General features: G+C 44.4%; 1 protein-coding gene across 1 annotated transcript; it reads left to right on the top strand.

The window, feature by feature from the left end:
- Positions 1–282: 282 nt before the first annotated feature.
- Positions 283–25,805, top strand: SELENBP1 (selenium binding protein 1). Its single transcript, XM_084613778.1, has 12 exons — positions 283–429; positions 8,607–8,660; positions 9,357–9,469; positions 11,522–11,707; positions 13,044–13,164; positions 14,677–14,859; positions 17,479–17,657; positions 19,473–19,551; positions 21,644–21,765; positions 23,230–23,322; positions 23,772–23,890; positions 24,670–25,805. Exons 1-12 carry the CDS (start codon positions 426–428, stop codon positions 24,830–24,832), a joined length of 1,416 nt encoding a protein of 471 aa, XP_084469904.1. The 5' UTR covers positions 283–425; the 3' UTR covers positions 24,833–25,805.
- The last annotated feature ends 1,996 nt before the right edge of the window (positions 25,806–27,801 follow it).

Here is a 27,801-nt window from a genome sequence, read left to right on the forward strand (position 1 = left end):
TCCTCTCCCTTTCACTGTTAAAAGCCTGTTTTTCCTCTGTGTAAGAAAGCTAGCTATGGTGTGCCGCAAACATACACACATCCCTAGTATATGGGTAGAAGCAGGTGGGAGCTCCACCAGAACCAGCTGCATTACCCAACCTTTGGGGAAGGGAGCAGTAGAGTCCTTCAGAGCCTTAATAGCGTCCCTGTATTATTAGCAGGGAGAGAAGGAGGTGGTGTGCTATTCTGGAACCTCCTACATGCTTTCCACCATTAGACCTCCCCTTTGCAGCTACCTTCCAAACCCTCCTGCCCGCCCACTGAACTGCTATATATGATCCTTCAATACCAGCCTTTGCTCTGTGGAATCTTCTCCTGTCACACTGCAAACGCTGCTTATTCCAAGTCATAAGCAGCTGAGAATCTAACCAGAAGGCACTCAACATGGGTAAGAAACTGTCCCCAGTCTGCAACTAGCATTAGGCATGAAGACCCACAGTTTTGGCTGGTGGTTCCAACCTGTTATCTTGCCGCTGTTGGTATTTGCAGGCTGCAGCATTTATCCTTTGAAACTTCTTACTTTTTCCCTAAACAGGGACTTGCAGATTTGCTACTGAATAACCAGTGCAGAGTACATGTAAGGAGCACTGTGGGCTAAAGTTTTGTTCCACTGATAAAAAGTTTTTCTTTAAGCTACTTAAACTAAAAATAGCACTAAGTTTTAAAATCTTTAACTGCATCTCTTGGTATGTGAGCAACAGCTACATTTGTTTGTTTCAGAATTTGGAAGCTGCATGAAATGAGTAATAACGGTAATCTTGCTGAGTGACTAATTCTGAATCTCCCCTCTTTTAAGGGAGACTGTCAGGTAGCTAAGGACCAACATATAACACTGTATTTACTTGCTTTCTACAAATCCTACTACTAATATAAAGTCCTTTTGGAAACATTTTTTGGGGAAACAATGAACACAAATAGAGGATTTTTTTCTTTAGATATAAATATTCCCCTATATTATTTACAGCCTAAATAGTATATTGTTCTTGTCATGTTACATGAAAAGGTCCTTGAAGACCATGGTAAAAAACCCTTATAGAGGCAGAATGCTAAACTGACTAGACTGACTAGACTGACCAACCTGAATATTTCCTTTCTGCAGTTCTGACCGTATAAATGGTGAAAAGTAAACTAGAGTTTGTTTATTAGGAGGATTTGATTAGTAACACAGATAAGGCTCCTGTCATAATGACTGCAGTGTACATGCCTAAAGAGTGATCCGAATACCACACATATAGAGAAAACTATGTTTCTGTGCCAACACAGAATTGAGATGCTTTATGGATTTCTGATTAACCCTAAATCAATCTCTGATGTGGGAGGAGGAAGCCCTCTTGTGCAGATTTTTAGAGTCGAGACAGAATCCTCGATCTCCATGATCATGAGTGATCAGTTGTTTAGGTGGGGTCTTGTTTCGCTTTTTCACACAAGTGTTATTTTTGGCCCTTTCATACTGTTAATGCTTAGTTTGTGACTGTTGAACAATGGCATAATTACTGCTATTGTCCTCCAGGTCTGCTGTATATGCTTATCAGTTTAATGTGGGCAAAGTTATGTCATAAAACTAACTTGTTTGACTACCTCCTTTTTAATGTGTTACTGGATAAGTTAAACAATCTTGTAGCTGGATAAGAGAACTGCCTGTTTGTTCAAACTAGATGATGTGCAAAAGATATTCCACTGCACCAATCTAATGCTTCCAGTATGAAGAGGAAAACTAAAGACTTACTCCCATTTGATTTGCTGTAAATGGGTTTCCCCCATCTCAAAAAGAGTATAGCACAGACATGCTTTAATGTAAGCTAACTTACAAAGCATACAGTAGTAGTGGTGGGCTGTGTTGATCAATGTGAAAGGTCTGTTAGGCTCATTATACAAATTTGTTTTATGGGAGGCAGTTATAACTTGGCTATAAGAATTTAATGTTGCTGAGTCATGGTACACAGTGTCAAACTCAAATTGTGCAATCATATACATAAAAGTGTAGTTGTTTAGTGGTGCAGTTAAACATGCTGTAATCTTTCATACTCCTTTAACCTCAAACATACTGCTTTAAACTAAATTATGTAGAAAGGTATCCCTTGATTGTGCAAATGGCTGTTACATTGAACTAACTGGCATGCAATACTCTATCCAGAGGCTGAAACAGTTTTTGTGATCATATTGCATGTTGTAAGTTTATAAAATCTATAGTCTCTTTAGGCAGACTTCCAACAACTCCTGTTTGATCTGAACAGTCTGCAGATTTACTGTAGCTGCCTCAATAGGCTTTATAGCTCAGCCATAATAATGTAACAGCCAGGTTGCATAAGCATAAAGGAAATGACCTTTTTATTTTTAAAATACTGTTCTTCTCAGAAATTATTCTTAAAATAGGCTCCCACATCCCATTTTTATCGCTTGCATGGTACCTAGTGTCTTTGGGCTTCTTTTTGTATTCCCATGGCACCTTTGCCCGATAAATCTGAAAGCATTTTACTGCTATTTATTAAAAGTCTACAGCCCCCTGGGATTAACATGATCCAATAGCTGGAAGTTGAAGCTAGACAAATTCAGACTAGAAATAAGGTATATACTTTTAACAGTGAAAATAATTAACCATCGAAACAATTTACCAAGGGTCATGGTGGATTCTCCATCACTGACAATTTTAAAATCAAGACTGGATATTTTTCTAAAATATCTGCTCTAGGAATTACTTTGGGGAAGTTCTATGGTCTGTGTTATACAGAAGGTCAGACTGGATGATCGCAATGGTCCCTTCTGGCATTAGAATCTATGAAAGTATTATTATTCCCAAACAGGCACAGAGAAATGAAGTGACTTGCCCTAGGATCACACAGTGAGTCAGCAATAGCTACAACTAGAACCTAGGTATCTTGAGGTTAGTCCCCTGTTCTAACCACTAGACTAGAGCAGGAGTTCTCATCCTTTTTCTTTCTGAGGTCCCCCCAACATGCTATAAAATTCCACAGCCCACCTGCACCCCACAACTGTTTTTCTGCATATCCACTAGATTAAATCCAAGGCTGGCGTTAGGGGTAGCAAGCAGGGCAATTACCCAGGGCCCCATGAAGCTAAGTTACTTGGGCTTCAACTTCAGCCCTGGGCGGCAGGATGGTGGCGGGGCTCAGGCTTCAACTTTCTGCCCTGGGCCCCACCGAGTCTTAACAACAGCCCTGCTCTCTGGTTTATTTTGGCAGACCCGCTGAAACCTGCTTGCAGCCCTCCAGGGGAGCCCAGACCTCTGGTTGAAAGCCCCTGGACTAGAGGATACAGTCTTCACTTTCTGACTTTGTACAGCAGGTTCTCTCATTTAGCAGAGCTTGGTGTGGTTAAAACACTAGGGTGGGGATGAACTGTAATTCTCAGGGATGACCTTTGGTTGTATAAAGAAAAGGAGTACTTGTGGTACCTTAGAGACTAACCAATTTATTTGAGCATAAGCTTTCATGAGCTACAGCTCACTTCATTGGATGCATACTGTGGAAAGTTTAGAAGATCTTTTTATATACACACAAAGCATGAAAAAAATACCTCCCCCCACCCCACTCTCCTGCTGGTAATAGCTTATCTAAAGTGATCACTCTCCTTACAATGTGTATGATAATGAAGTTGGGCCATTTCCAGCACAAATCCAGGTTCTCTCCCCCTTCCCCTCCCCACACAAACCCACTCTCCTCCTCTTTTCCAGCTTACAGAGCACCCTCTGCAGGCCAGTGTCTCGCCTGCCACAGGTCCCCATGTCCCTCCCGAACCCCGGTGCCTGTTTACCCTGGAGTTCTGCTCTAGTAGTACCCCACTCTCTGGGTCTCCGCTCCCAGGGGAACCCCCCTCCTCTAAACTCAGGTTGCCTCAGTGGCTACTGCCAGTCATAATCTATCCCCCGCTCACTGGGACAGACTGCAGTCTGTAATGGCCACTCATCACTGGCAAGGGGTGAGAACCTGCTGCCTTTGCCTATCCTCAGGCTGTCCCTCTGCAGCCCAGTACCTTTTGTCCTTAAACAAGGCCTGCAGCCTGGCAGTTTACCAGGCTGGAGCTCCTTTTGCCTTTCCCCAGCACTGCTCTGCTTAAGGTACCTTCCTCTCAGGCAGCTAGCCCTTCTCACTCCAGGGCTTGAGCGAGACTCCTTTGCTTCTGGCCCAAAGCCCCCTTATAAGGACCAGGTGTGGCCAGCTACTCCAATCAGCCTATCTTGGCTGTTTTAACTCCTTTTCTCCAGCTGCAGCCCTCTCCAGGGCTGCTTTAACCCCTCCAGGGCCAGAGCGGGGTGACCACCCCGCTACAGATGGAGGTTGGTCCTGGCAGAAACCACCAGAGTCGGAGACCTCCTGGACTACGACAGGGGGATTGGGTGGAGCCCCGCGCGCTCGGACAACGCATGGGGCTTTCCACCCTTCCGACCCCTAGGAGTGTACTCCAGGAGGTGAAGGCTGCCTTGTCACCCGATTCTCTCGTTTTCCTGCAGCGAGCCCTGCAAGAGGGTATTCCCTGCCCACCCCTCACCCCTAGCCCTCTGGATATTTTTCTTGGGTCCCTGTTCTGCAAGCCCCCCCAGCCTCCCCGCTCCCACACTCCAAGGGTATGCAGCCGGTCCGGTTTCGAACCACGCCCAGAAACCATCTGTACACGCTCGTGCTCTATACATTGCATTTCCTCACCTTCGTGTCCCGCCCCGATACCAAATGGCAGGACTATCTTCCACCTAAAAAGGGTGAGGAGCCCTGGTGGGCTAGCCTTTATTCCACCTTGGTCCCACGGCCCGCCGGGGACATTAGTTGATGGCTCCTTCATGAAGCCGTGAGCATGGGCGTGCACCTGGCACGGTTCACCCCTACACCTGAGGCCTGCCCCTTTTGCGGCGTGAGGGAGAACCTGGCACACGCCTATCTCGAATACGCCAGGTTGCAGCCCCTATTCTGGCTCCTCCAGGTTGCCTCTTGTTGAGGTTCTGGCTGCACTTCTCCCCACTTGTTCCTCTTTGCACACCCTATCCATGGCCCCATGAAGTCGCGAGACCTCCTTGTCAACCTCCTCCTGGCTCTGGCCAAAGTCTCCATCTATAATACCAGGAGGAGGATGTTGGACGAGGGGGTGCTCTGCAACTGCGGGATCTATTTCCGTTCCTCCCTAGTTTCACGCATCTGGGCAGAGTTCCACTGGGCAGCATCAGCGTTTTGAACCTCTGACCTTCACTCCGATCCCTGTTTTTCATTAGTTGTCCCCCGCAATCAGTTGGTCCCTGGGTCCAGTGGTCCCTCCCGTTAGGCTGGGGGAGGGGCCTTTAGCAGTGGGTGTGCTTGCGCCTTCCCACCTCCCAGGTTTTTCCAATACGACCCCGCTACAGAGACAAAATAAAGAGCAAAAGGAGACAGTGGGACACTCTACTTTCCTGCACCTAGCGCTGGTGTAAATGAGTGCAGAAAGAGGATGTAAAATGCTACAAACATCAGAATGGCAGTGTCTTACCCTCACTTTGCACAGGGGCAAATGACTGCACAAGATACAGGGAAACAAAGAATCAAGCCTAGTGTGTCATCTTGGTGAAAAAGGACAAAGCGCTGCACTAAAAATATCGCTTCCACGTGAGCAATTGCTGTAATTGCCACAAGTCTGTTATCTTTATGGTGACTGGGAGGGGAGGTGGATTGCATGGCAGAGGAGCTTTGTCAATAAAGATATCCTCCACATTTTGGGGAGGAAAAAACCTCAAGTATTCCTGATCTAGCAGTAAACTGGACTAGCTACTTATCCCAGTCACATTGTGATAAATGACAGTAGTTTGCAAAAGCATGTTGGCCTTTTGCTAGATTTCTATTACAAATACAGTCCAACTTCAAGGTATTCTAAACATTCAGTCAGACGCCAAGATAGCTGGGAAGCTGCATTTAATGACGACTATTAGTATGTGTAATGACACGTTAATATCTCTAATGTAAACATTTTTAGCAACATCTTGCTACAGATAGCAGATTCATGACTTGTGTGTTCATGAAGAGCCTGACACAAAATACAGTGAAAGCTATATGTCAACTTCAAACAGATCCTCAACAGTTTATTACAACAGAATATTTGAACAAGTAGGGAAGGAACGGAGAGAAAGTGGGAAGGAAGGAAGAGGAGTAAGATGGGGGAGGGGAAGAAGAAAGGCGGGGAATGTCACCATCTTGCCCTAGGTTATCTCTAGCAAACATTCTAGGTTTTAGTGGTCTCTTAATTTATTAATCTGCAAAAGAACAACGTATTTGTGCAATACTAGTCTAGTACTGGTCTAATCCATGTTTTGTCTCTGCTAATGTAGGTGACTAGGAAAAATAGGACAGAGTTTAGTTATATGTATCCATTTTTAATAAAGTTTAAATTGTGCCTTACAGAGCTTAGACATGCAACGGTATGGAATACATCAGATTGTCTGTCCTTTTGCCTATTTTCAGACAGTCTTCTTAGACAGCCTATTTAGTACTAAAACACCCTCGCTTTTTGAGGAAATCATGTTTTAAAGTAACAAACCTCAGAAGGTAGTGAGTGGATTCTACAAAGTAACTTGTCATCTTTGTTTACTAAAGAATAGAAACCTGATTTAATGGGGAAATACAGCTGTCACATCCTATTGAGTTGAAGGTATCGGATTCTGTAGAGTTTGTTTTGAAGAACTTGTTTGTCACAATATAAGATTATAACACAGTGGTGAAAATGAACAAAATGTCAAGTCATTTATCAGACACATGCTTGAAGCACTGCAGTCAACTGCAAAGCGGGCATCACGTTCTTTGGTCCTGCTCAAAATTATCTCAATTTATCACACTGCTGCTGGCTGCTCATTATTTGTATAAGATGGGGGTGGGGAGGGGCAGCTCGACTCTACCTCCAGGTTGGAATGGGTTCAGCAGGACTGGAGCATGGTGACTATAGCAGTGCAGAATTGTATAGTCTGATAAGGTGTATAAACTTGCCGCGTGGTGTTAATATATTTTTAAATAGCGTATCAGGATAATATTTTCTTGATCCTAGATGTTATTTGTTAATGTAAACCTTAAACACGAATCCTGTGACTGTCTGGAATACTGACTGTTACAGTAGCAACTGCTATACAGTAGTCTAACCACAAGAGTGCCATGTCAATGAATTGACATATATGATAATAAGTTGAGATCTTTAATATGCTAATCTATAGGAGAAGGGCACCCCAACATTAGTAGGGTGAGGAAATACAAATAAGGAATGGGGAGAAAACCCTGCTGAAAATGCATTAGATATAGTGGCATCAGCATACCATATTATAAAAGTTGTATCCCAGCCTGTGGCAGGAGGAGCAAGAGAGGTAGCCCTTGGGAGGTGCCAGAATGATGACCACTAGTGATGAGGAGGAAGGTGATGGTGATGAGGAAGACAATGGCTAACATTTCAGGTTGTTCTGCAAGGGATGGTGTGAGTATGTACATGTTCAGATGTACGTTCTGTAGTCTCTCTGTCTTTCTGGGTTAAAGTGTTTGTGACTATGCTAAATGTATTGATAAACTATTGTAAATACAAAAGGGTTCCTAAAGTGTGAGTACCACAACTGTGAACATCGGGGTTCCCAACTGAACTAATTTTAATAATACTGGGCCTGATTTTGGGACAAAAACCTGTCAAATCTCAAAGTGATAACTGAGAATTCTTAAGTATTCAGTATAGTTAATGATTCATAGATTGGGCTACACATGAAATGCACCTTGAATCCATTAAATTCCTGCTTGAACCCTTAAAGCACAGAGGAACACTTGCTTTTAGTTCCTCTAGTGTTTTAATGTACTTTGATCTCCCCTAATAAAGGAACAAGCCCTAAGTCTCCAGCCAGATTTGAACTTCCTCAGCTGCTTGCCAGATTCCTCCACTGCCACTCATCGGGTTCCCTCCCAGTCTCTGGGAACATGGACTCACAGCTGAGCTGCCCCCCCCCCACACACTTCTGCTGGTTGAGACTAGTTGAGGAGTTCAGCTAGAGATCAATGAAGGTTTCAGTTAGCAGGAAGGTAGGATGGAGTGCTGAGGAGCAGAAGCTGGGGAACTGAGTTTCTAGCAGTGAGAAGGTGGTACAGGTGAGGATTCCCCACTAAGCAAAACACTCTGCACTATTGGCTCCTAACCAGTTTCTAAATTCCTAGAAACAGCCACTCCAAGGGGTAATACACAGAAGAGGCCTGCACAGTTTTCCTATAATAATAAAATGGGTTGGTCAGATTGAGCAGTCTGTCTAACTGAGCTCTTGACAGTGCTTCCCTACTAATCCCTAACACCTTTCACAAATCAAGCCTTTCTAAATCCCAGATGTTTATCTGACTGCTTATGATTCAGTCATTTCCTCCATTTTTGGATCTTCAACTTGACATGGTGGGCCTCATTTTCAGAGGTCTGGAGTGCTCTCAGCTTTTATTGGTCCATGGGATTTGTGGGTGGCACTTCTGAAAACTGGGTCTAAGATCTCTTAAGCTGAGCACCCAAAGTCCGCGACCTCTTTAGAAAATGTGCAGGTAAATAACTTGGAGATATCTAACCTTTTTTTTCCCCCCCTTCTTTCATCAGCAAAATGTGGAGCATGTGGTCCTGGGTACAAGACTCCTTTAGATGCCATGAAAGGCAAGTCCTGTCAACTGTGTTCTGAAATTTAGATTACCAAAACAAGAGCTTTATTGAACTACCCTCAGATTCAGTGAAGATTAATGAGGTGCCTTTTGGGTGTAGCATTAGCTAACTCTGTTCTGCAGCTGGCATAATGGAAGGGGTGATAAGCCCTTGTAAGGGGTAGGGAGATTCCCTGGGAATTCCTTTTTAAGGATAATTTTTTGAAAGTGTGTGCACTTTACATTCAAAGGGCCCTTCAGAAATATCTCTGATCCAAGGATAAGTCTTCCTTGAGCAAAGATGGGCTAATAGAACCCCAAACTGCAAATGGGCCATGCCACAGGCAGGGAAATCCCCTTCAGACTGACCCCTGCCTAGTATGCTTCCCTGCATAATGAAGACTCTGATAATATCTACCCCACCCCACCCCTGAGGAAGACTAAGGAGAAAGGTTCCCAACCTCCAGTTCAGGGGGGCTGGAACAATCTTTAAAGTGGGGGTTCTGAGAGCATTGAACCAAACTGTAAAGTCTGTATATAATGGAAACCACTTCAAGTTGGGAGTGCAGCAGCATCCCCAGCACACCCCTAGTTCCAGCACCTATGCTTCAGTTAGGCAAATCCAACCCAGTGAGAGATTCCTCCAAGACTTGCTTTGGGGATAGTGTGAAGCTGATTTCTGTTGACCTAAACAAGTTCTCTGCCTTGCAAGGTCCCAGAGAGGAGATTGTATACCTGCCCTGTATCTACAGAAACACTGGGATAGAGAAACCTGACTATGTGGCCACAGTGGACATTGACCCCAAATCTCCACACTACTGCCAGGTACACCCCTGTCAAGATTTTGGCTCTAATCCTTTGTACTTAGCCTGGGCTGACCCCAAGCATCTTTAGTGCCGTTTAGTAACACTCTAGCTGCAGCTCCTTGAACCCCTTCTCCAAACGGAAAATTTTTCTGTGCTTGCCAGTGGTGGCTAAATGGGGACCTGATGCACGAAAATTTGGAGGACCCTGAACAATCTCTCTCTCTCTCTCTCTCACATATCTATCTATCCGATGGAGTCTTGTCTTGTGTCCACTCCTAAGCCATTAATTTTCCTGCCAAATGTGGGAGGTCAGCTTTATGTTGCCATGTCTCCTTCTGCTCCACTTCTTGCTAACCTATCTGGGACCTGCTGAAATTAAGAAGGTTAGATCCCGAGGGTCCTGCATTAATCTTTCTTTGTCTGCTGTCTTCTTGGTATTTGACTCTGGTAGATCTTTCTCCATCACCACTTTCAAATAGATGTCTCAGTATTGACTATCAATCTAACTTCATGCTACATTTCTTAGAGATGTGCAGCCAGTTCCCAATGAAATCCCAAACCATGGGTAACTCAACTTGTTTCCTATTTCATTAGACACTCTAAACTCAACCCTCCTCCAAAAGGTTCCTCTTCGATTTGCCCAGTTTATGATTTCACATAAATCATATGTGAAACTTGGTGGCTTAGTGGTGTGTTTGCTTTGAGTTTTCAGCCTTTTTCTAAACTTGGTCTTGGGAATCTTCCAGGGATTGCTGAAGGTTAATATTTACCTGTTGTTCCAGGTCTCTTTCAAAGCCTTTCTGTGCTTAGTAGGCATAACCCCATTGTCAGTAGGTATTGAGCAAGATTACTAATCACTGCAGGATCAAATTTGTTGGGGACATCCAACAGGTTTGACAGTTACTCGTTGTTTAAGCTGAGTAGGGTGATCCTGCTTTAGGAACTCTATAAAACTAATCTGTTCTGTCATAAAATGGGAAAGCACAATCTACCTGGCCAAGGCTACAGCTTTCAGTTAGCTGGTAAAACTGTATTTTAGAACCAATCAGTACATGGTTAAAAAAAGTGTAATCTTTCTACCTTTCAAATATTAGATACATTTAATAGCACACCCATTAAAAAACAAATGTTAGGATGTCATGATGTCCAAATTCAAGTGTGATTTTTGTCACAGGGCTCTCTACTCACTGCTAAAGCTCCTCTTTCTAGCTACATCTAGGGATTATCTCTGCCAAACCAACACTCCTTCCTGCAGTTGCACTCTCTCACTCTGTCTTGCTCTCTCAGGACTCAGCTGCTCTCACTTCATTTTTCAGCCCTCCAGCCAGGTCATTGTGGTTTTCCCCTTCTGGGGAAATCACGTGTCTCAGGAATCACTGTCCCTGTCATTCTTCTCTTTCACTGCCGCTTAATGGTGCCACTTCCCTAGTGGCTTGTAGGGGATCCCAAGCCCATGGGAAACCAAGGCCTACCCTCTACACTGGGTTCCAGCCCAAAGACCTTACAACAAGCTGTCAAGGTCTGCATAGTCCTATCCCTTACTGCTTTATCTCTGGGTGACCTCACCTTCTCTCACCCTAACAGTGCATGCATGGCTGCCTACCACTCTCAGCCACAGGCCCCTCCTGTTCCTCTCCAGCTGAGCTTCATCTCTAATTAGTCCTACTTGTTCCCTGGCTCCTCCTCCAGGTGCAGCCTAAGTGTTTAATTGGCCCACCTGGCCACCTTAACCTCTTCAAGCCTTATGTGGGATGGACACCCCGTCACAGATGCACAGAGAGTGATTTGCCTAATATCACACATGATGGTGGTAGAGAGCCAGGAATAGGACTCAGGAGTCCTGTCTCCTGTGCTAATGGCCCAGAATGGGATTTTCTTTAAAACCACCTAATGGATTGAGCATCAAGGGATTCTTAAACTACTCTGAAAATCTCGACCTAGAACTACTGCCTGGATAACAGCAACAATTGCCCTTGTGTTTCCTATGCTGTGTCTGTATTTCTAAAGAACTGTTTTTCTTAGGACTGCCTGTCTTACAGACTGAATCTGAACCATGCCTTTGATTTCATAGGTGATCCACCGCCTGCCCATGCCCAACCTCCGAGACGAGCTCCATCACTCTGGGTGGAACACCTGCAGCAGCAGCTTTGGGGATGTCACAAAAAAACGGAACCGGCTGATTTTTCCCAGTCTGATTTCTTCCCGCATTTATGTGGTGGATGTGGGCACAGACATGCGGGCTCCCAGAATACATAAAGTATGTCTGAGGTGACTCCAAGAGATGTATCTCACCCAGGAGATGGGAACTAAAATTTCCCACTTATGAATGTGGATGAGGAAATCCAGAACAGGTTTTTAGGGCTTTTGGGGAACCTTAAGAACTGGTCAGTTTCAAAGTCTTTAGAATTTTAAAGAAAATTATTCTTTTTCCACAGCCAAAGAAGATTAAGTTCTTAAATCCTTGAGCTCTATATGTAGAGCAACATCCCCCTCCCTCAACCTGATGTAAATTGGTGCCCTCAACGTACAACTTGTAGTTTAGGGTAACTTTGGTTCTTTGGGTAACAAGTGTGACTAAACCCTACTCTAGAGCAATGATGGCTGCTTTGAACTAGCTCACTTGATATGCTAAAATTATCTCCTTTTTCTAAGTACCAAATTAAGCTGGCACCTGAAAATCAGGCAGTGTTCTCTTTGCCTTTAATAGAATCCCCAGTAATAAAGGTGCTGGAGTCATAATTTAGCTGACCGGTACCTTGCTGATTCAGACAGACTAGACTCCATCTAGTTCTCGTCTAGATGTATTGAGGGAACAGACAGCTCCAGTGTGTCACAGACAGCTCTGACTTTCAGATGTACTGAGTAACTCTCGGCCACCGGTTTCACATAACTTGTCTTTCGACTAGAGACATGCTTTCAATGTAGCAGCAGGGTACACGTTCTTCAGGAGAACCACTTAGTGACAGTGGAATTGATTAAAATATATACAAACTCGTACCTTTGAACTTCAGGCACTGGGATTTTGTTTAGTCTCGCTTCATAGTTCAAGCTGGGCAAATAAAAGACTTTTCAGTTCACTTGCAATTAAAAAGGAAATTAGTTTTGGGCTGAACAAAACATTTTGTTTAACCCAAAATAATATGTTTTGTTTACATTTCAAGCATATGTTTTAACTTTTTTTTTTAATTTTGAAACAAAAATTCATCAAATGGGAAAAATGTAAATATTTAATTTTTTTTTCCTGAATAGTTTCAATGTTTCTCCTCCTCCCACCCAACCAAAACAGTTTGGTGAAATTGACATGAATTCATGAAATGTTTCGATGTCACCAAATCTCTATTTTTTGCTGAAAAAATGTTTCGGTTGAAAAATTTTGCCCAGCTTTATTCATAATTTCCTTCTCTCTGTCTGGCCAAGCCCAGAACACAGGGGCTGAGTTTTCAAGTGGAAAAAAATCCAACAGCCTAGAACTTTGAAGAGTTTTAAGACGTCAGGAAACCCTCCTGGATGGGGATAGGGATTGACACTCTGATTTTGACTGGGGGTGGCCTGACCAAGGAGGGATTGACTATGTGCATATAAACTCTCCTTAGATGATTGAGCCAGTGAATGTATTCTGGAAGTGCGGCTTAGCCAATCCCCACACAACTCACTGCTTGGGCAATGGTGAGATCATGATCAGCAGCATGGGAGACCCATCCGGCAATGGCAAAGGTATTTATCCCCTGTAGTCATTCAAGAGAAGGAATCCTTGCTACAAAAATCCAAGCTACAAAACTGGAAGCCTTGTTGAGAACTTGCAATCCTTTTGAGCTGCTGGCCAGTTTAGCAGCCCTGGAGTCAGAAGTTCTCTACTTTACCACAGAATAGGTACATAGAATCATAGACTATCAGGGTTGGAAGGGACCTCAGGAGGTCATCTAGTCCAACCCCCTGCTCAAAGCAGGACCAATCCCCAATTTTTGCCCCAGATCCCAAATGGCCCCCTCAAGGATTGAACTCACAACCCTGGGTTTAGCAGGCCAATGCTCAAACCACTGAGCTATCCCTCCCCCCGATCAGGAGGCATGGCAGGGCAAATTTCACAAACACAGTCCCCTGTCAATGTGATTCAATCCTGACTTGGAGTACCCACCTCCGGTGTTAAAGGTTAGTTCAGTATCTAGGGCACATCCAGTCCTTGAGAGCTTTGAGCCTAAGAAGGGGACAATTGTGAATATTTGTAGTTTGGACACTTGCCAACAGGTGTACTAGGCTGAGACTAATAGGGCTTTCTTATTGCATAGTTGCTGTCAGTTGTTAACTAGGATAGGGCTGATCCCCCAGATGTGCTGGAATTGCTTTTCAGAACAAAGGGAACTGAAACATTTTGGTTTAGAAGAGAATGCTACATGTCAGGTGCTCTGTGGCCCTTCCTCCCCCTCTACTAGGGGCTCCATGCATGCCATCCAGATTCCTGCTTCCCTCATCACCACTGCTCTCCCCCAGTCCTCCTCAGGCCCTGCTTCTCCATTGCACTCCTACAAACCCTCCTTGCAAGGCTCTGATTTCTGTTAGCTCAGTCTACAGACAACTTCCTCATTAGGCAGGTTTAGCAGTTGCCACTGATGCATGTTGGTGGCAGCAGAGAAATTCCTCTGCCTGCAGCACCAGGCAGTCTGGGGCCCCTGATTTTCCTCTGAATCAGGCTTTTACCATTTTCTGATTTGCACCCAAATCAATATCTTGTTCCCATCGATGCCTAGATCATTCCCTGAAATTTTGGAATTGATCAGATGCTGTGTTCCAAAGTTATCGCATACAGGCCAACAGAAATGCTATTGAGTTGTATCATAGAATATCAGGCTTGGAAGGGACCTCAGGAGGTCATCTAGTCCAACCCCGTGCTCAAAGCAGGACCATGCTGGGCCTTACTTTGCTTGGCCAGTTGGCATACATGTCTGGTTAGGAGGACACTTATGTTAAGATACTTCATTGTTGAATCTTTGGGAGGAAATTCTCTTTGAGTTAATTTGCTTACTGGTAGAAATATTAATGAAAGCCCTTGCAATGGAAAGCACAGAAAAAACATCTCCGTTCAGAAAGCTTTCTCCACCCTCCCTCAAGTACATGTAACATGCTATTGCCTGTTAGAAGAAGAGTTCAATATTGCATTGTGTCTTATCCTGCTTAAGTTCTTAAACTGGGTGATTAAAATCAAACAATTTGTTTTGTTTTTGGCATCAGGTGGCTTTATCTTGCTGGATGGAGAGACTTTTGAGGTGAAAGGGAACTGGGAGAAAGGATCCAACATCCCTAAACTTGGCTATGATTTCTGGTACCAGCCACGGCATAATGTCTTGATGAGCACGGAATGGGGAATGCCAAAAGTCTTGGCAAATGGGTTAGACCCAGCAGACCTAAAGACTGGTGAGAGTGTGTTTGTTTAAAATTTGATGACATTCTGGTCCAGTGTTCAATAAAGCGAGGACTGCATCCAGGGACTCTCCTATCACCAGTGAAGGCTGGTGATTTCAGAGTACATAGGCAAAATTGTCATATAAAGATGTCTGCAGAGTTAGTTTACACCAGTCATTAAAGATCACAATGTATACGGCCCCAAACAAGGCAGGCAAAACCTACTCTGAGTGTTCTTTAATAGTTCTAGCTGGTGACATCAGAAGTTCAGCAAAACCTTGGGAACATATGAACTTGAATGGCCACAAGGGCTATAGAGCTGTACTCAGTGTCAGAATTCAGCTGTGAGGAGGAAGGGGCATCTCAGTTTAGTGTGACCTCCCCTCAGAAGGTCATCTTGTTCTTCCCTATCAGCTCCACGGGAGACAGTCACATAGCCAAAATGTTGGAGGCCACTCATACTGCTTTTGAAAAGACCCGTATGTAGCTAACCTGGGGTGTTCAGACCTGAAGGATCAATGGATTGAGACCCTCTGGTCTCCCATTGAACTCGGTCTTTCTCTGTTTTCTACTGCACACAGGCCAAGGTGTTGTAGTGTCAAGAATCCCACAGTCTGATGCCTGACCCCTCACCTGTGATGATTTTTAAATGGGTGAAGATTTTTGGCATGATTATATAGTTAAGAGCAAAGGTCCATTCTCTGTGCTATTAAAACCCTTGAAACCTTTCATAGAATCGTATGACTGGAAGGGACCGTGAGAGGTTTTCTAGTCCAGTCCCCTGCACTCAAGGCAGGACTAAGTATTATCTAGAGTAGACCATCCTTGACAGGTGTTTGTCTAACCTGCTCTTAAAAATCTCCAGTGATGGAGATTCCACAGCCTCCCAAGGCAATTTATTCCAGTGCTTAACCACCCTGACAGTTAGGAAGTTTTTCCTAATGTCCAACCTAAACCGCCCTTACTTCAATTTAAGCCCATTGCTTCTTGTCCTATCCTCAGAGGTTAACAAGAACAATTTGTCTCCCTTCTCATTGTAACAACCTTTTATGTACTTGAAAACTGCTATCATATCCCCACTCAGTCTTCTCTTTTCCAGACTAAACAAACCCAATTTTTTAAATCTTCCCTCACAGATCTTGCTTTCTAGACCTTTAATCATTTTTATTGCTTTTCTCTGAACTTTGTCCACATCTTTCCTGAAATGTGGCGCCCAGAATGGACACAGTAATTCAGTTGAAGCTTTATCAGCGCAGAGCAGAGCAGAGCAAAAGAATTACTTTTATCGTGTCTTGCTTACAACAGTCCTGCTAATACATCCCAGAATGATGTTTGCTTTTTTTTTACAATACAATATTTAGCTTGTGATCCACTATGACCCCCAGATCCCTTTCCACAGTACTCCTTCTTAGGCAGTCATTTCCCATTTTGTATGTGTGCAATTGATTGTTCCTCCCTAAGTGGAGTACTTTGCATTTGTCCGTATTGAATTTCATTCTATTTACTTCAGACCATTTCTCCAATTTGTCCAGATCATTTTGAATTTTAATCCTAACCTCCAAAGCATTTGCAACCTGTCCCAGCTTGGTATCGTTCTCAAACTTTATAAGTGTACTTTCAATGCCATTATCTAAATCATTGATGAAGATATTGAACAGAACCAGACCCAGAACCCATCTCTGCAGGACCCCACTTGATATCCCTTCCAGCTTGACTGTGAACCACTGATAACTCCTCTCTGGGAACGGTTTTCCAATCAGTTATGTACCCACCTTATAGTAGCTTCATCTAAGTTGTATTTCCCTAGTTTGTTTATGAGACGTTCGTGCAAGACCGTATCAAAAGCCTTACTAAAATCAAGATATAGCACATCTACTACTTCCCCCCTATTCACAAGGCTTGTTACCCTTTCACAGAAAGCTTTTAGGTTGGTTTGACATGATTTGTTCTTGACAAATCCATGCTGCTGTTATTTATCACCTTATTTTCTTCTAGATATTTGCAAATTGATTGCTTAATTATTTGCTTCATTATCTTTCGGGTACTTAAGTTAAGCTGACTCCCAGGGTTTTCCTTATTCCCCTTTTTATAGATGGGCACTATATTTGCCTTTTTCCAATCCTCAGGAATCTCTTCTGTCTTTCATGACTTTTAGAAGATAATTGCTAATGCCTCATTTATCTCCTCAGTCAGCTCCTTGAGTATTCTAGGATGTATTTCATCAGGCCTTGGTGACTTGAAGACATCTAACTTGTCTAAGTAATTTTAAATTTGTTCTTTCTCTATTTTACCCTCTGATGTTACCTCATTTTCACTAGCATTCAGTATGTTAGATGTCCAGTCGCTACTAAACTTTTTGGTAAAAACTGAAGCAAAAATGTAATTTAGCACTTCTCCCATTTCTACACTTTGTTATTGTTTTTTCCCCCCTCATTGAGTAATGAGCCTATCCTGCCCTGGGTCTTCCTCTTGCTTCTAATGTATTCTTCTAGTATAGGCTGCAGCTGCAATAACTCTCCTTGCCAGAGGCATTTAATTGTTTAGCTGTCTGTCTGCGCTCTTGGAATTGGTTGTTCTCCAAGGCTAAAATCACCTCTCCTGACTTTATTTTTGTTTGACTTGATCTCTCAGGGAGCTATGGCCGTTACATTAATGTGTGGGACTGGACCACTCATGTCTTCACTCAGTCAATTGACTTGGGGGAAGACTCCATCCCTCTGGAAATCAGATTCCTCCACAACCCTGATGCAGCAGAGGGATATGTTGGTTGTGCTCTGAGTAGTGCAATCCATCGCTTCTACAAGACAGGGGTAAGCACTCTAGCAGCTGCCATGTGACAGAAGGCAAGGTTAAACATGAGCATGTTTCAGAAATCCACTGGGTCACTTAGACAATGGAATTCAGTTAGGATAGATTTGGGCAGCATCTGTTTTTTGTGTTGCATCCAGGTTGACCAAGCTGTATGGCTCTATGAAACCTCCCAGAAACGTCATGGATAGGCACCAAATCTTTGCTCTAGAAGGTCCAAGAAAATACTACTTGTTCTCAAAGGAAGTCAATTGGCTCATGTCAACTTATATTGGGAGCTCCCACAAGCTCCTAACGTTCTTTGTCTTTGGCTGAGTTTCACTTGCATTGTAGAAATTCTGTGTCCAGTGTGCCCTGCCAGTGCCTTTACAAGCCAGTGGGCATTTGGAAATGAAGAGATAGTTAATAAATACCAAAACTTGCTATATTGGGAACCCAACAAAAGCCAATATCCCCATGTGAAATAATGTGCCCTCAGCCTCTAGCCACTTTAAAATGAACTCTTTGGCTCTTGACAACTGGGTGGCTTGGAGAGGTCTTGCCAAACAACCTGTTCTTACAATAATATTCCTGTTCGTGGAGTTCATTTGAGATAACAAGCTGAGTGAGGTAATATCCTGTATTGGAACAACTTCTGTTGGTGGGAGAGACAAGCTTACCCAGAACTCTTCTTCAGGCCTGGGGAAAGTACTGTGTCACAGCTAAATACAAGGTGGAGTTCATATAAGGGACATTCATTTTACATCTCACAATGGATCTAGAGAACAGCTTAAATGGAATTAAACTGATTTTCCTATATGCACGTATAATTATCTAGACTCTTTGTAGTGAACTAACTGGCCCAATGGCTACTGTATTTTCCCTGCCATGTTCTTTATGGCCTGTGCTAAAGGTTTCTGCAAGGTAGTTATGTTGGCGAGATATAGCCTCAGTTCCATAGACTGCACAAAGCCTCCTAACCCATCATGTATATATCCCCCTGTCCCTGGCCTATACCTAACAGTTAGGTTGACTTAGCTACATCGCATAGGATGTGAAACATTCATACCTCTGAGAGACTTAAGTCGACCTAAGCCCTGGTGTAGACACTGCTAGGTCAACTGATTCTTCCATCAGTCTAGCTACTGCCTCTCAGAGGGGTGAATTGATTAACTACAGTGATAGAAAAACCCCTTCTGTTGCTGTAGCAAGTGTCTACACTGCAGCAGCACAGTTGCAGTGCCGTAGCTGTACCACCGTAGCATCTGTAGTGTAGACATAACTCCATGGCTGTGCTCCGAAACCATGTCATAGCAGATGACAGAACGAGGAGTAATGGTCTCAAGTTGCAGTGGGGGAGGTTTAGATTGGATATTAGGAAAAACTTTTTCACTAAGAGGGTGGTGAAACACTGGAATGCGTTACCTAGGGAGGTGGTAGAATCTCCTTCCTTAGAGGTTTTTAAGGTCAGGCTTGACAAAGCCCTGGCTGGGATGATTTAACTGGGAATTGGTCCTGCTTTGAGCAGGGGGTTGGACTAGATGACCTTCTGGGGTCCCTTCCAACCCTGATATTCTATGATTCTATGATTCTATGCTAGGCTATTGTTGAGGTCCAATGAGCAATGCTTCTATTTTTAGTATTGACAGATATATAATCATTAACTCTGTGTTTCTAGCTAGTCACCTATTTGCTATTCACATCAATTGTTAACATTTATTTGCAGTACCTTTGTATATGCTAGGTACATACTATCACATGCTTATTCTGCATCTCCCATGTATACTTGGGTTCTTGCTGACTTATTGCAAGGGAATATTATGTTTATTCTTGTACAGAATGGAAATTGGGCAGTAGAGAAGGTGGTTCAAGTCCCCAGCAAGAAAGTGAATGGTTGGCTTTTTCCTGACATGCCAGGTTAGTGTAAGCACATTTCAAAATTTTCCTTCCCATGCTTTGCAGCTGGGCTGAGCATCTTGTCATTGAATGACAAACACTTTTTGCATGAAGCATATGGAGGAGCTTATCAGTTATACAAGGACTTTGGCATACCTTCAAAGACATGCATGTGTCCCTCCAAAGAGGGAATGGCTTAGAATTGCCAATTGCATACCTATTTGTGTTAAGATCTCCCAATGTGTATTATGAGTGGGAATCTGGCTCATCTTGACTGATGCTATAAGGAAGTGGCCCGTGTCTCTTCCTATGAGAGATTCTTTTACAGTGCCCTTTGGAGCACCCATGGGGAGAACATGGTGGGTGCTGAGCACCCACCAGCAGTCCCCCTATCAGCACCCCCCAGCACCTCCCACCCAGTGGGCCCCACAGATCAGCACCTCCGTCTCCCTCCCCATGCCTCCACAGCATGCAGGAGGCTGTGGGGGTAGGGAGAGGAGAAAAGACACATTGTGCTCGGGGGAGGTGGTGGGAAGAGGTGGGGCTGAAGAGCTGGGGCAGGACCTTGAGGGAAGGGGTGGAGTGGGGGTGGGACCTGGTGCAGAGCCGGGGGTCGAGCACCCCCTGGTACTTTGGAAAGTCAGCACCTGTGACACCATGTATCTGCCTGTTATCACCATCACACAATAGTTGTCACATTCTCTCTCAGGTAGCTGGTTCCCCTGGAGCAGATTTCTGGGATGGTGAATGCCAACTAGTCCTGTATTTGGGAGACCCCTTTCTGTATCCAAAGGGACTTGAGGGCCTCTCAATTGAGATCCCAGTCATTGGTTGGTCAGGGGAGAGCTCATTTCCAGTTGGACCCTTTCCTTTAAATCCATGCCTCTGGTTCCCCCACCTCTCCAATTTAATGACCATAACATCTCCTCTTGCAATTTTCTCCCCCTGTTCCTGCCTCCAATAGCGGAAATTGTGGCTGTAAAGCAGTAGCTGGAAGCTATATGCTGCCGGCATGTCTCCCCAGCCCATGAAGGACTCACTGCCACATTGAGTCTTTTCCAAGCACAATTTTATTCTCCTTACATAAAACTTAAGTAATACCTCAAAACAAGGCCATCCTCAGCCCATCCTGGGCTACAGCTCCCAGGGGCTTTCCCCCTTTTTCTCTCTCTCCCTCCTGCTTCAGGACTGGAGGCCATCTCCCTCTTGTCCTTCTTTAGCCCTCCTCCAGGCCATTTTTCTGGAAGTTACCTTTCTCCAGCACCTCCCAGAGCAGCTAAGTACCCTTCTGCAGCTTCTCTCACTACCAGAGCTCTTACCCTTTTTAGGCATCCCAGGACCCCCTCCCAGCTGGGCATAATAATTAAATAGCCACATGATCTCTAGCTGACCAGGATCAGATGGAAAGGGAGCCAATGAGTCACAGATGGGGCTGGGGCTGACTCTCACAGACGGCTGGCCAGCCTGTGACAAACTGGTTGCATTGTTTTTGTCTCAACCTGAAGGTTTGATTCAGAGCAGCACAGGGCTTCCTATTCCTTCCCAAAGCAGCTTAAACACATTGATCCTGGAACAGGGTTGGGTTTGGATTCTCCAGCATAGTACCTCTGGTCTGGGCCCATATGCAGCTTACTATATTCTGTCACCAGCTGCTGATTGGGAATGTTCTAGTTTGAAGAGTGGCTTCTGCTCAGCCCTGCTTGTGAACTACCATGTAGGTGACAGGGTTTGGCTCCTCCTCCCAGGTTGGCTGCTTGAAGCTTGACAGACAGTGGTCTCTAGAAAGAATGTGGGAGTCCCTGTGTCTTTCAACAGGAACTCACAATAGTTGTGTTCTCCAAGGAGTGGGTTGATCCTGGCCGGAATCCTGGTAATTAATGAGGGCTGAAAAGAGACCTGGAGAGGAAACCGAATAAATACAATGATATGGCTGAGACCACCTTTTGCATTGGGCTTGGGTTTCATATCTGAACTAGGTTTGTTTGATCTGGGTCTGTGCTGATGCTCTGTGACTGGGGTTCTAACAAAGACAGATCTATGGCCATATGATCCTTGTCATTGTCTGCTGATCTCTGTGTGTTTCCTGACTCCACCTTTGACTGCTCTCTCCAAGGTCTCATTACTGACATCCTGATCTCACTGGATGACAGGTTCCTGTATTTCAGCAACTGGCTCCATGGAGACATTCGTCAGTATGATATCTCTGACACTCGGAAGCCCAGACTGGTGGGACAGGTAAGCCAGAATCATAAAAGCGGCAAAGAGTCCTGTGGCACCTTATAGACTAACAGATGTATTGGAGCATAAGCTTTCGTGAGTGAATACCCACTTCTTCAGATGCATGAAGAATCATAAAGGCTTCTATTACTAGGTTGTGAAGCTGGGGAACCCCATCTCTTTAGGGGAGAAAAGGACAGTTTTCTATTGCATAGGGGTTAGATGGTCAATTCTGTACCCTCATGGCCATGTTCCTTTCATACATGTGTGATGGGTTGCGTCACAGAAACCCCTTTGGGATTGCCACCTGATGTGCTGGGACTACCTCTGAGTCCGTTTTCCCTGCCAGCTTGGGACTTCAGTACCTTGCTTTGTTTGAGCCAGACATGCTTGCCTGCTGCAAACACAGATCCAAGTCTGAAACATGTCCCCAGCAAGCTGCAGGTGTAACTGAAAACAGCTTAAGAAGTGCTTCTGTCTCTAGCACTCAGATACCCAGCTCCCAATGTGGTCCAAACCCCAAATAAATCCATTTTACCCTGTATAAAGCTTATATGGGTAAACTCATAAATTGTTCGCCCTCTATAACACTGATAGAGAGATATGCAGAGCTGTTTCCCCCCCACCCCAGGTATTAATACATACTCTGGGTTAATTAATAAGTAAAAAATGATTTTATTAAATACAAAAAGTAGGATTTAAGTGGTTCCAAGTAATAACAGACAGAACAAAAGTAAATTACCAAACAAAATAAAATAAAAAACACAAGTCTAAGCTTAATACGGTAGGAAACTAAATGCAGACAAATCTCACCCTCAGAGATGTTCCAGTAAGCTTCTTTGACAGACTAGCCTCTTTCTAGTCTGGGCCCAATCCTTTCCCCTGGTACAGTCCTTGTTCCAGCTCAGGTGGTAGCTAGGGGATTTCTCATGACTGCAGCCCCCTTTGTTCTGTTCCACCCCCTTATATATCTTTTGCACAAGGCGGGAATCCTTTGTCCCTCTCTGGGTTCCCACCCCTCTTTCTAAATGGAAAAGCACCAGGTTAAAGATGGATTCCAGTTCAGGTGACATGATCACATGTCCCTGTAAGACTTCATTACCCACTTGCCAGCACACAGGTATACAGGAAGACTTACAAATAAACAGGGCCATTTTCAACCAATTGTCCTGGTTAATGGGAGCCATCAAGATTCCAAGCCACCATTAATGGAACATACTTTGCATAATTACAATAGAACCTCAGAGTTATATTTCATATTTCTAGTTTCAGATACAAGAATGATACATTTATACAAATAGGATGAACACACTCAGTTGATTATAAGCTTTGTAATGATACCTTAGAAGAGACCTTTTGCATGAAGCATATTCCAGTTACATTATATTCACACTCATTAGCATATTTTCATAAAATCATATGGATTGCACTGTCACAACACGGACACCCTGAAATCTTTGTGGCACATCCTCTGGCTTACAGGTGTTCCTGGGAGGCAAGATTCCAAGAGGTGGGCCAGTTGTTGTGGTGGAAGACCAAGAGCTGAACTCTCAGCCAGAGCCTTTTGTGATCAAGGTGAGCAATGCAGGCTGTTTTCCCCACTGCTCCATTAATACTTCTCTACTGGCAGCTGTCTCTTGGTGCATGCCAGCTCCTATATGAGTGCCAGCTTCCTATATGAGTGCCAGATTCTGCACATCTTACTGAGGCAAAACTCCCATCCAAGTACAATAAGACTTGCCTGAGTAGATGCTGTGGAATCAGGCCCTTTCTGGCATAACCCAGTCTGTGTATGCACAGGTTAGCCAGGAGCCTGTATCAGGCAAGCGGTCAGTCTCGGTTAGAACTGCTCCTTGCCCAAATGCAGGGGTTCACCACCCCATGCATTCAGGAATGCTGGTTGTCAGATGTTCTGCCAGGAGCAGAACCTGCCATGCTGCTGTACTCCCTCCTGTTGCATTCTTCTTCCCTTGTGATGCCACTAGTAGCTTATAAACCCAGGTCTTGTTTTCCTGTAACACCAGGGGAAGAGGGTGCAAGGTGGACCGCAGATGATCCAGCTGAGCTTGGATGGCAAGAGACTGTATGTCTCCACTTCTCTCTACAGTGCATGGGACAAGCAATTTTACCCAGACCTTGTCAAGTAAGAAACCTTTCTTGGATGGGAAATCCCAGGGCCAGCCATAGGCAGTGGGTGATGTTTGCACCACCTCCAAGGGCACATGGATGTGTGCAGGAGGACTGGCTTTATTAGCTCGTTTCACACACTAGTAAGAATCAGCCCACACTTAATAGGCACAACAGCCTCTGAGCATCTGCAAAATTTAACAATGTCTGATATTGAAATCATTCCTCTAGTGGTGGGGGTGTGGAAGAATTCATTAGATACTAGTATTCTGAAGATGACCTAGCCTACAGGAAACCTGTATTGCTTCAAAGCACCGGCAAATACATGGTTTTTATTACATAAAGCAGATGATTTTCCACATGACCACATGAGGGCATGGTGCGGCTTGCCTATCACCTGCAGTTAATGTATAACTGCACATCTAGTTATAGTCACTTCCCATTCACTGGCAGCTCTCTGTCAAGGTTTTCAATGGAGCAGTGTAACTCTCCATAGGACGCTTCTGAGTGTGACCCCCAGGCCTTTGTTGGGCAGTTCAGTGTACCTGAAGCCTTTGCCTGTCACAATGGGCACTACAGTCTGAGTCCCAGACCGAAACCCCAGTGTTCCAAACACACCTGAATACTGGTGTGCCCAAAGGTTAAAGCTGGGGGCTCATCTCCACTCTGTCTAAAAGACCTTTTGGTTAACTAGAAAATCTGGAAGAGAAGAAGAAAGTGTAGGAATCTCTTAAACCAGGACACAGCCTCTTTTTCTCCCTCCCCGCAATGTCTGCTTTCTTGTCCCTTGTTCAGGGAAGGCTCTGTCATGCTGCAGATTGATGTGGACACTGAGAAAGGTGGACTGAAGGTGAATAAAAACTTCCTAGTGGATTTTGGGAAAGAACCTGATGGACCCGTCCTTGCTCATGAGATCCGCTACCCTGGTGGAGACTGCAGCTCTGATATCTGGGTCTAATTCTTGTGTGTGGGTGCCTCTCTCTCTCTCTCTCTCTCTCTCTCTCTCTTCCTAACTATACGTGTGAAAAAGGCATAGGTAGGTCTGATCTCCTGGGGTTCTATCCACTACAGATGTCTAGATTTCCATGGGTGCTAAGCCAGAGAAGCCATGCACCTGCTTGCATACTCCTGGCTGAGCCAGCCAAGTGAGTGTGTCTAGCCATGAAACATGATGTCTTACTTCTCTGCCCTCTCCTGTGGCCTGTCTATTCACTGATGGTCATAAACTTCAAGGTGTACAACTCCCTGTGTTGTGGGAGTCCTGATAATCATTTGTAAAAAGGGATTCTGGCAGCTGCCTTCATGCCAATGTCTCCTAACAATGCTACAGACCTTAACATCTGCTAGATTTCCTAAATTGGCAGAGTTAGTGGAGGGTGCAAAGCTACAATTTTGAGCGTATACAATTAGGCTTAGAATTAAATTCTTCTCCACCCCAGTCTCTGGGTCTAATAATAAGGAACCTGTGATCTGCGTGCCCAGAGCTGTAGTCAAGACTAAATACAACAAGCCCCTGAGCCATCACAAGGATCCAACAGCTCTTTGAGATGACTAGAGTTACCCATTTTAATCCCATACAAGAGAGTGGTGGGAACATTGTTTTTTCTCTTTACTGTAAACTTTAATCATTCAAGCTTTAGGGCTTGTCTGTGCTCAAACATTAAATGGATTAAGGTGGGGTGCAAATTTAAAGCACAATAACTGAATAACTGCATGTAGGGACATCCTTATTCCAGAACAGAGAACTTGTTTCTGTTTAGCTTAAATCACTTAGTCAATGCCCTATTGCACAGCACTATATAAACAGGATTTGATTGTAGACTGCATATTGGTGTCTGTTTCCTGAAGCTGGATTGTATTTCAGTTCTTGTGCAGTAATGCAGCACTTAAACTGCTTTAACAAACAAATAATAAAATTGTTCTTTGCACAAGCACGTCATAATTTTTAACTCTTCCGCATCTTTCAGGGAGCAGAAAAATGTAAGATGGTGATTGTGAATCATGTGTCTGAAAATCAAGAAGACCTGTGTGCCTAAAATCTCTTATGGGGGAGACTTTCCAAAATCACTTTAAAAAAAAAATCCGGAAACCAGCTGGTACAAGGTCTTCCTGTTCCCAAAAAACAAAGTATATTTGTGTTACTGCAGTCAAAGTCACGGAAACATAGCATTTGTCTAGTAACTATATTCTCTGTTCCTGATCAGTAAAATGCGGATAATGGCACTTTGCCATACCACTGTGAGAGTAAGGGACTGGGGCATAGGCAGTCTTGCCTAGCAGTCACGGCTGGGCTGAAGTCTGCCCACTGGGCACAGGAGTTGCCAGGCTGGAGTTGGAGGAATCGCAAGGCCACGTCCCATAAACAAGAGTCAGGGTTGGTAGCTGGGGTCCAAGACCGGAGATCAGAGGTAGTACCAGGTTAGAACTGAGAGGCAGGAATCAGGGTAAAAGTCAGGCTGGAGTCAAGACCAGAGGATGAGGCGAAATCTGGCATTTCAGCAGGCCAAGATCTGTGTGGCTGCCCAGCAACTTCCTGGGGCAACCCCTGTGGTTAAGTAGCGGTAGCTGGCCAACCAGAGGGCCACAGTGTACTGTCACTCTGGGTCTCATGGGCAGTACTTCCTGCAGCGCCTACTCTCCACAGCTCCCTGGCTGTACCTCTGCATGGCCTCCTAGTGGCACTGTGGGATTATCAGCCGCCCCCGGGTCCTTACACCAGGGCTGGGAGGATCAACACACTAATGATTGTGAAGTGCTCAGATAGTACAGTATTGGGGGCCATATCGGTCCCACAGACAGAGGATCTAGCACAATCTAGTTGTAACTGTTATCTGCATGATCCCTTCAGTTCTCACAGGGTTGATCTTGACTAGGATAAAAGGTGTGTATAGAAATCGCTGTGTCGCTCTAGCGTGGCCTTTAACACTGGTTAGCTGGTCAAGTTTATGTTAAAAGGACATTTGGACTTCACCTTGATCAACTAGTGCATCAGTCTAGCATGGATAGGGCAATGTAGTGTTAGAATGGGGTAACTGAAACCTTCTAAATACACCTTTTAAATCTTGGTCAACATGATCCCGGTCCCAATAAGATATTTAATATGCTCTCTACAGTTGCTCTGGTTTACACTGGTATAAATTTAGATTAAACCCTCCATCTAAACAGGATCTAGTTTCTACTCTTCCAGCCCTTTGCCATGGGCTTCCTAGACAGTGATACTGAGCTCCCCACAACCTCTTCCACATTCCCATCCTAGCACCCACAGGTGGAGTCATGTGCACGCTTTGCAGCAAATGCTCTCTGTGTATCTTGGACTCCGCTAGCTTTGGTTCCACTTGTTCCAAGCCTCTTGATGGGATGATGACTTCCGGATGATTTTTTTAGTTAGAGGGTTTTTTGTTTCTGCAGTAAGATCAACTTTGAATTAAAACCTAGAGACAAACGCCAGCTCTTGACAGCCTTCTTCTGTGGGCTCCTGGATGTGATCTGCCTCCCTGGGCTGTGATTGAGCTAGTGACAGAAGGAAAACACTTCAAAGAACAAAAGATCTAAAGCATACTTCTTGTTTAGCAAGCTGCCAAGGTGAAACCTACAACTGAAGTAAATACGAAGTCCAGTGTTCTATTGTGGAGAATGTTCAGGAATTTTGGGGTGGGCAGGGAACAAAGTCTTTCACATTGATCTTAACTAGGGGCAAATAACTTACCGGCCATTTAATATGTCAGCATTTGCCACTTATTTCCACAGAGGTCTGCCCTAATGGTAGAGCGCAGTGTCTCAGCGCACCAGTGGTAACTATTGCCGGACACAGAGTATTCTTTTTAAACGGCAACCTATGTCCACATGTCACCTGCTGCGATCAGCTGCTTCCTAACATTGCTCTTCAGCATCCTCTGCCAGGCTAGGACAAGTCAGTGAGGGCTGGGA

The sequence above is a fragment of the Lepidochelys olivacea genome, assembly GCF_965140295.1.
Source record: "Lepidochelys olivacea isolate rLepOli2 genome assembly, chromosome: 24".
Classification (NCBI taxonomy): Eukaryota; Metazoa; Chordata; order Testudines; family Cheloniidae; genus Lepidochelys; species Lepidochelys olivacea.

Coding starts and splice junctions, on each gene's coding strand:
- SELENBP1 (XM_084613778.1), top strand. Junction 11,708..13,043: donor GGGCTCCCAGAATACATAAA/GTATGTCTGAGG, acceptor AACTCTCCTTAG/ATGATTGAGCCAGTGAATGT. Junction 23,323..23,771: donor CAGAGCCTTTTGTGATCAAG/GTGAGCAATGCA, acceptor CTGTAACACCAG/GGGAAGAGGGTGCAAGGTGG.